This window comes from Gavia stellata, chromosome 1, assembly GCF_030936135.1.
Source record: "Gavia stellata isolate bGavSte3 chromosome 1, bGavSte3.hap2, whole genome shotgun sequence".
Classification (NCBI taxonomy): domain Eukaryota; kingdom Metazoa; phylum Chordata; class Aves; order Gaviiformes; family Gaviidae; genus Gavia; species Gavia stellata.
Window position 1 is genome coordinate 93646282 of NC_082594.1, and position 9789 is coordinate 93656070.

The window sequence follows — 9789 nt, forward strand, 5'->3', positions numbered from 1 at the left end:
CAAAAAACCCCACAATTGCACCTGCCTTGTTTGAAACACATTCCCAAACCTTGTGTATAAGTATTTTCTATGGTGATCAAATGTTTACATAATTAAATCATTACACTTGTATTACTGATCACATCATAAATCCATGGTGCTGTAGAGATTAAGCTAAGAATGTTGTTTGGTCTCCAAAACTTGTATCAAATTGATGAGCCACAAATCAGTATGATTAACAACTGGATCTAGTCTCGTGAGCCAGGCAAATGCATAACAGCTATTTTACTTGCAAACCAAACAACTGTGATATTGATGTAACTAAAGCACAATAGAAATAAAATTCTCTCGGTGGCATTTTTTACCAAATAAATGGTTACAAAAATAACTGGAGTGTTACTGCAGTTTAATGTTGTATGGGAAACCAACCTTTCCTACATTCTCAATGAATCTCATCCCAGACTAAAGATTATCATAAAATGAACAGTAGATGTGATTGAAGGAATCACACAAATTGTTGACAAAAGGGTTAAACCTTTTCAAGCTTTTTTCTTAAACCACCAGTGAAGTTTTCTTTCAATGAAATTCTATGGACAAAACATGCAGACCAATAATTTCTACAAATTCATAGTGAATTATATATATGTACATATCACCCTATAACCCATACAGAAATAAAAGCTGAAAAACAGTATCATTTCAAAGAAAGAAGACTACAAATAAGCTAATAGGTAAAAGAGAAGTAGCAGACATTTAAAAAGGCCAGTCCAAATAATATCAGCAACTTTCAAATATTTCTTACACAATAACACATTATCTTAGATTATATCTATGAATTCTCTGAACTTGCTGTCACATGCTTTAAAACTTAATTCTGTTTTGCAGATGTACAACTCTTCAAAGGTACTACCAGTACACAGTCTGAGTGACACTCACCAGAGGCAAGGAAAATAAACACTATATCCCAAAAAACACTATGCCCAAAAATCAGAATATGTCACTGACACGAGATTTTGTTTGTGTGCCACAAAAATAGATTTACATCAAATTGCTATGTAATTATAGCCTTAAAAATTTTTAAAATCACTTATTTCAATTCTTGATGTTTAGGAAAAGTAGCATTAGTGTTTACTACGTTATTATTGATACATCAGTTGAAATAATGTAATGTTATTTAAAATGTAAAAAAAAAGTTCAAACTTTTAAATAGGAAGTGAAAAAAACATATCAGAATTAAATAAATTTGGGGGAGGGGGGATGTCTGTCCCCCAAAACAGAACATTACAAATATTACTTGAAAATATTTTCAGATTCTTCCATCAAAGTAAAGACTTTTTTGGACATTTCATAGTGACAATGTAATTTTTATTAAAAAAACCAAACTTTTGACTAGTATTTCTCAACTAGTGTTACAATACATACATTATTGTCTCAAAACGATTAATGATGCATTTTAAACTGTTTGTATAGGAAAATATATTATGTATTTAGAGACCCTTCAGTGCAATAACTGAATATCATTTATCTATAAACAGCAGACATGCCTGACACAACATACATTTGGGAAAAGACTGATTAAAAAAGAATCATAAAGTATATTTGTTTTTTCCAAACAAACAAAATATTATTACAGCCTGTCAATTCTTTTCCCTGGAAAAGCCAGTTAAACACAAAGATTTTAAATACTTAACAATCTACTGCAAGTCCATTCAAGAAAGCAGTCACCAGTAGCATTATCATCCTAAGTGGTCTTACCTCCGCAATACTACCCTAATAAAAATGTTCAAAAAATTAACAAAGATTTAAAATTAAACATAAAAATTAGAAAAATCAAAAATAAAAATTAAAAAATAAAAATTAAAAATGTTTTTTAAATTAAAGTCCTAACCACTTTTTACTTCTAGGAAAATAGACATTGGGAGAACATATTTAGAGACAACTATTTTTAATAGTAAAATGATCATACTGAATTACTAAGTAAGTTCTGTATGACCTTATGAAAAGTCATCCCTGTCTTTCAGTCAAAGAAAAGCATTTAGGGCTTTCCATTTAAATTTTTCTGAAGTTATTAAAGAAACCTATAATACCATTGTTCAAGGCTGTGTTGTTCGAAGAGAATAGGAGTTTACTAACACCACAGAAAAACAACTAATTGAATTTGTTTCCAAGTCTTCTGATGTTAGACAATCTTTTGCTAAAAAGAGACAAAATTTACAACTTGAAAACCCCATGTCAGACTTAACTACTTGTGTCCTACATTAACAATAGAACAACATCAAAATAAAAAAAAATCCCACAGCTTTTAAGATGAAACGAGGAAAAGCAAATCAGTGAAAACGATCATGACATAAGAGGTAAACGAAATGCAGGAGTAAGTATTGCTTATCTGAAGGCAAAAGCTTACACATTTCAGGCTAGCATGTGACGTTTGTGGGATTGGTTGATTTTTAAGAAGAACTCATATACTGAATAATCTCCATGGAAATTCGTTTCTGTTTGTACGTGTAACTTGTAATGTTAAGATTTTTATAAAAACGATGATTTGCAATAGTTTATGGGATTCATCTGTCCTAATTTAGGCATCTAAAAGCTGGACCTGTAAACAGAAGTTTGTCATTCTAATTTCTCTTTAGAGACAAAGGAGAAAAAGGTACTCCAGAGCAATTCCGCCTCAACCTTGGATAACCACCTAGCCTAAGTCTGATAAACTATATTTAGAAGCTTACTTTTTCCAACCAACATGTATGTTCTATACAATATATAAGACATATATCCATACACACACACACAGGTAGGCACACACAATCAAACATAGATTGATGAAAATGATCCTTGAATGTGTGACCTTATTCTAAAACACACACCATATTTTTTAGCATGAGGCAACGTACGTTTCACTATAATCCAGTCTTGCAATTATGGACAATTACTACAAAAAAACTTATATTTATATAAGTGGTTCAGTAAGGAGGGAAGACATTAAGAGTATATGTTAACTTGTCTAATGTTGATACGGAATTAGAAATTATCAGTTATCACAACCAACTTAGAATAAAGCAAAAACAAAAACCCAAACTCTCTCTAGGATCTTAGAGGGACATCACCCCAATTAACTTCTTACCTATGTGCTGCTCTGCAAAAAAAAAAAAAAACCACAAACAAAAAACAAAACCAACAACTTACTTTTGTAAGGAAACTTACTATTTGTTTTTAATGCGCTTGACAGATTAATTACACAGCCATATGTGACATGTATTAGCAAACTTTCCACAAGATTAAACTGCAAATAGTAACAGCAACATATGAACTTTCGACCATCATACCCAAGCAGGGGGATATCAACTATGTCATCTTCTATTAAAACAAGTAGTCTATCTTGAAGGTCTTCTTCACTCTCAGGATAATATTCCACAAAAGCTGTAACCTGAAGTCCAGATGCAACAGGTTTTTCTGGATTTTCCACAATCAATTTAAACTGCAATTCAAAAAAACATAATTTTTTTTTAAATCTTCTTAAACATTTCTAGATTAAAAAAAACATACACATGTGGTTCATTTTCAGAAGATTATGCAGATTGATTTAAAATTCACAACCAACTCTAAAATATTCAGGTTTTTATAAAATTTCTCTTCCTATTTACTTAAGTCCAGACTTTTTACAGTAAAACAGAAAGACAGAATTAATACTAACCCATCAAATTACACAGAAGAGTTGGTTCACCAAAAGATCTTTTCTAGTCTTTCCAAGACAGCTCTAGCTTTTCCTACTGTTGCAAAAACCTTCTGAAGCAACACAAAATTAAGTCAGCTACTACTCAGTGCAGAATCTTTTTAGTAGCTGAGAAAGTAACAAGGATTAAGTCTCAGTCCAAAGCAGTCACAAAATGAGACAGCATAAGAGTTTTTTCTAGGTCTGACCAACATTCAGCTGACATCAACAGAAAGTCTCACTGCACATTGAAAATCTGCTTGAAAGGCCCATGGGACCTCCAATTTTGGGGGTCAAATGAAAGAGGAAAAAAATGGAAGCAGCTGACAGAAAGCACCTTTTTCCTCTCTCAAAAAATAACTCTGGATTTATTGTTATCCATAAGCATCTGCTTATATCCAGCACCTCCTGCACATCTTTCCTTGAACAGAATACACAAGTAACCTACTAGCACGTAGTGGGAAATACAGCAATTCCCACGTTCCTAGGAAAGCCTCACAGCAAGGTCTAGAGCTTTTCTGGTGTTTCAGTCTCCTTACAGTCCACATCACTCTATGCACAACAGGCTTCTGCTCTATATGTCCAGTTTAATTAATGTTTATTTCTGAAAGAGAGTCATCCCAGCATTCTCTAAGTTTTCTGTTCTAATTTATGTTTGAAATATGCAAACATATAATTTAGTATTTGTTGGTTCTATTGTCTGAGTACCTCCTTCTATTCCTTTAAAATTTTCCTAGCAGTATAAACACTCAGCTAAAAAAAATTTGTTATGTAATATGCATCATGATTACGGGCTTGATTTTGAAAGAGTAGCCATGTTTTAATTTTGAAGTGTGTAAAATTTATCTCTTCTCTAAAAAGAATTAAACAGCCATGTATATTCATTCTATACAAGGGGAAATTAATATATTGTACTAAGAAATTTAAATGAAAACTGTTGGAAACTGCTTTGTGAGCTAAATTCCTTCCTTGAAAGGTATTTCTTGGCCATGCACCATGACAGCTCAAGGTTATTTTTCAGTTCTTGCACTATATGAATGTAATGCCTCAGAAAATTTACAGATGAGTCATACACTTCAAAGCCATGTAATCACAGATAGCAGCATAAGGTCTGGGAATGAGAAAGGGCAACACAACAGACCTTTCTGGAACTGAGCATGTGAAGTGGAATCTTGTCCCCTAATTGTCATATTGGTCGTCTTATGCACAACAGCATTAAAATACTCAGCAAAAGGCATGAGGTAAAAACTCATAAATTATGATTGAGTAACTTTTTCTCTTTTCTAAAATTGACTCTGCCTTTCCACTTCGGGAGCACATGAAAAATTGATAAGGCTGATGAAAACTAACAAAACAGAGTAAGCCCAGCCATACCAAATCAAGCATTCTCAACAGATTCCAGCTCATTCCAAAAATCTTCAGTTACAGAGCAATAAAAATCAAGCTGTCTACATCATGCAAATTAGCAAATTTTAGGGAGGGATAAAATGCATACACAGTCTTGGCCAGTCTTGCCCTCAAAATAAAAAGGCTGACTACTCTGATCTCATGAAATTATCCAAGGTACTTCAACTGTCTACCAATCATTTTCATGACCCTGGAATATACTTATTCATAGTTCAAGTTGCTGTGAATACAAAGCAACATCAACTTCTGCTCAACCCCCAATGCCAGTTCAACCCTTTGATCCTGATTTTGACATAATTAACAGATAATAAATTAGCTAGATGAAAGACCAATATAAAACTACTAACCACAGCTGGGTTTTGCTGGGCCCACATAGGTTACAAGTCAAGGGCTAAACTGGTTAGAATCATAAAGATGCATTTGCCTTTGAAAAGTCTGGCTAGGCAATGGTTTTTCCAGAACTAATCAGATGCTATTAAGAGCAATCATACTATCTGGAGAAAAGATCGTAAAACCCTCTTTTCTGAGAATGCTCTCTACAAGCAAACACCACAAACGCACTACTCCACTCAAAAAACTTAGAAGAATACAATACAGAAATGAGGTATCAGATCAGAGCTATCGATCAGCCCTATGGAAATCCAAGCAAAAACAATTTCAAAACTTGTGCTCTTCAGCTGATCTGGAACACTTCACAAATTTGTTGTTCACACCACAAAGTGACCCATTTCTACATAATGCTTCCTGAAATAATGAGGAACTCACGGGCTTCTTGAGGGATAAAATTTCTGGAGAGTGCGAAGCCAACCATCAAAGCTAAGCAGGATTTGTTACCAACAAGGGACTTGATGTAGTAAGACATAAAAGAAAGCTAATTTACTTCTACTGAAACTATGGATTTACCAAACAAGAAAGCTCTCTTCAAATTGCTCATGACCTCAGAAAACACAGAACTGGGAAAATTAGAGTTCATTTCATTCTGACTTACAAGCTTCAAATAAGCAGCCCCATTCGAAGCTCTACATGAGAACATTTTTCAAGTACCATAGAAACAACACCTACATGTTCTCACAAGAAAACAATAAACCAGGACTTGCTCCTTCCTTCAGAACTGTCACACAAGAAGTCATTCAGACAACTTTGGCTCTAAGAATTGCCTCTTATTCTTTCCAGTTTATCCAGTTATTCAACTATTTTAAATTAATTTCCAATTCACAGGCAAATTCCAGTCGGTCTCATAAGCTGTTCAGACATCCACGGTAGCATTTTCTATTTGCAGTAGCTGAAGACAGATAAGCATTTACACCTGCCCAAGCAGCCTCTTACACAGGACCTACCTAGCTATCCAAACCTGCGAGCAGACATCCCCCTGCAAAACTGTGGAAAATAAAAGGGAGGCCTGGAGATGCACTCTTCCTCTGGCAATGTTCTGCACCTCAAGGAGGGCCCGGCAAGCGCGAGGCAAGTGGGCTGCATATCAATCTCTCAGGGCAAAGCCAGGAGGGAAAGATGCAGACCCCTGGGACTCGAGGGAGAGTAGGATGTTCGCATGAGGCACTACCGTTATTCACGTATGCTGAAGTGGTGCGAAGTGCTGTACAAACCAACACAGAGCCGACAGCTGACTTATAGAGAGAGGCAGCGTCAACGACGTTACCCACCCCCACCCGGGTAGGGGGGCGCAGACACGCCCCGCCACTTCCCTCCCGGCCACCCCTCACCTGGGGCCGGCGCGGTGGCAGCAGCTGGAGGCGACAGCTCTCCACCCGCAGGTTCTGGACGCTGAGCGCGGCGCGGTAGCGGCCCCCCGGTACCGCGTCCCTGAAGCGCAGTTCGGCCGGGGCGATGCGCACCCCGGCCACGTCCCGCCACCCAACCGCCATGACCGCCGCCTCACTCGGGCGACCAGCGCCGTGGAAACGATCGCTTAGCAACGGACGCAGGACGCTGATTGGAAGCAAAAGAGCAGCGCTTCCAAACCCACCAATCGGAAGAGGCGAGCCGGGGTAGAGGCGGGGCGGGGTGAGCGGCCCGGCCCGGCCCCGTGCGGCGCGGGTAGCGGAGCCGGCGCGGTCTGGGCGTCTCCGGCCGCGCGATGACCTTGCCCAAAGGAAGGGAGTTTTAGTCCGAAGCTGCGGCGTTTCCTTGTGGTCTCCCTAGGCGTGCAGCCTGAGTCCGCCCTGCTACGCCCTCACACACTGCCGCCTCGGCAGGTGCAGGGGGCCCCGGTAGGCAGGGCTGTTGGGGCAGGTGGAGGACCGCCATTTCCTGGGCGCCCGGTCAGGCAGGAGCTGGAAGGAAATAAAAACCCCAGACCCGCTGGTTTTTGGCAGCACGCCAAAATAGCCACATCCCTTTGGCCTGTGTTTACAAGTAAAGAGATACCCGAGCTGATGCCTCCCCATGGGGCTCGGGCTCGGGTATGTCCAGCGCTGTCCCTCTTGTTCACCGGAGGTGTTCTCCTGCTAGGAGTCCCTCTCCAACAATGACCAAGGACAGTGAAGGCTTATACAAACATGGATGCTCTTCCTGCCCTGGGTTTCTTAAAGTAAAGATGGATTACAATGAAATAAAAATGACCTGATTTCTCTTCTCGGCATGCATGTTAATCACGGACGTGCTCTACATACAACCAAAGCAGGGCAGTAACACGCCTGTTCATTGGTGGGAAGATCAGTGTCTGCAGTGCCAGTGACTACACTAGTAATTAATTGCATGCATTTATTGGGTGGTGAAAGATGTGTTCCTGTTCTGTATCCCTATGCCTTCCTATGCTGTAATTTAAGTGGTAAAATGAAGTTGACATGCACCCAGCACTTAGGCAGACTTGGAGGTAGATAATGGGCCATGTTGTGCTTTGCTTCAATGTAGCAAAAGCAAGGAAGGGGGAGCAGCACACACAGCATGCATACAGAACCTCAGACATAAGTTTTGATTAACCCAAAATGTTTTGCCTTGCATTACTTCATCCCCTGAAAGTGCATGAGGACTCAAATTATTTATATTTTAAAAGTCAAATGTGAGAAGCTGCAAACATAGATGGCACAGATCAGGGGAACTACAAAGTACAAAAAGGGCAAAAAGCCTATTTTTAATGGGTCAAGAAACCTAGAGAGAGAAAGGAGAGAGGAGAGAGAGCCTTTGTTTCTGTTGCTGGGGAAGGACGCCAACAGGTCTTTTTGTCCCTCTTAAAACCTCAAGTGACAGCTACTCATCTGTAGATTACTGAAGAATGAGTGGGAATACAACATTGCAAGCACTAAGGGTTAAATCCAGGCATCTGAAGGGAGTTCTTTGGGAAGACTACTTGAATCTGGTTTATGGTAACATGATTGTACTTACCTGACACACACAAAAAAAGAAGAAAAAAATAAAAGACAAGATTACCTTATCAAAGAATTAAACTCCCTCTGCTTTTTCACTAGAGAACGGAGAACAGTCCTACATAGTTTCTCTGATCTTTGAATGAATTCTTGAGGAAAGACAAGGGACAAAAGTTCTAACCGAAGAAATATCTGATTGAAAGAAAGAGAAACCTTTGAGACTTTATACGGACATCATGATGGTGCCAAAAAGTCACAAGCTCATTAGTTTCTCTTACTTTGTGTTATTCCTCAGTTTTCACATTAAAGTAACGTGGAAATGTTCTATCTTTCTGATCACACATTCTGGTACTTGGAAATAATCAAATTCAAAAATGAACAACTAACTAGTTCAGAGAAAATGTCGTATGTCACTTGTTATATACTATTTCATAGTCAAGTAGTCAGTCACAAACTTAGTTTTTCCATTCCACTCAGAACTGTTGCAACATTTAATATTTTTAGCAAAACGATTAGAAACAAAAATTGCTTATGATTTTTCATTTCAATTCAGACCTTGCTGGAGTAAAAGAGGATCCTCGGAAGGTCCCTTGCTCCCTGTACTCCTTCTGACCTTCCTGGTGTCCTACATTCCCATCTGCCTCTCGGTCAGGTCACTAGCCCTCATTCTACTGACAGAGCTCCGTGTGGGCCTATATAATAAACTTGACCTGTGAAACAATCCAGGGTAAAAGCGCTCATACATGCACATCTTATTTGGTGTCACTGGAGGAGGGTTGTCTTTAGCAAGATAATTTCTTGGCTTCAGTTCAGAGCACCAATTCACGAACAGTTGAAGCAGCACTATGACCAGGGTGGTAACTGACATTGTGAGTAGAGGCTTGTCGTGGTTTAAGCCCAGCTGGCAACTAAGCACCACACAGCCACTCACTCACTCCCCCCAGGTGGGATGGGGGTGAGAATCAGAAGAGTAAAAGTGAGAAAACTCATGGGTTAAGATAAAGACAGTTTAATAGATAAAGCAAAAGCTGCACAGGCAAGCAAAGTAAAACAAGGAATTAATTCACCACTTCCCATCGGCAGGCAGGTGTTCAGCCATCTCCAGGAAAGCAGGGCTCCATCACGCGTAACCGTTACTTGGGAAGACAAGCACCATTACTCCGAATGTCCCCCCCTTCCTTCTTCTTCCCCCAGCTTTATATGCTGAGCATGACATCATATGGTGTGGAATATCCCTTTGGTCAGTTGGGGTCAGCTGTCCCGGCTGTGTCCCCTCCCAACTTCTTGTGCACCCCCAGCCCACTCGCTGGTGATGAGAAGCAGAAAAGGCCTTGACTCTGTGTAGGCACTGCTCAGCAGTAACTAAAACAT

General features: G+C 39.2%; 1 protein-coding gene across 1 annotated transcript in view; it reads right to left on the reverse strand.

Annotated features, from left to right (window-relative positions):
* The window catches only part of CFAP47 (cilia and flagella associated protein 47), a 338108-nt gene extending 331130 nt beyond the window's left edge, over positions 1–6978 (reverse strand). Inside the window, exons 1-2 of the mRNA XM_059824083.1 lie at positions 6817–6978; positions 3303–3454 (exon numbers count right to left, since the gene is read on the reverse strand). Coding sequence (XP_059680066.1) covers positions 3303–3454; positions 6817–6978 — 314 coding nt within the window. The remainder of the gene's footprint in view (positions 1–3302; positions 3455–6816) is intronic.
* Between the last annotated feature and the right edge of the window lie 2811 nt (positions 6979–9789).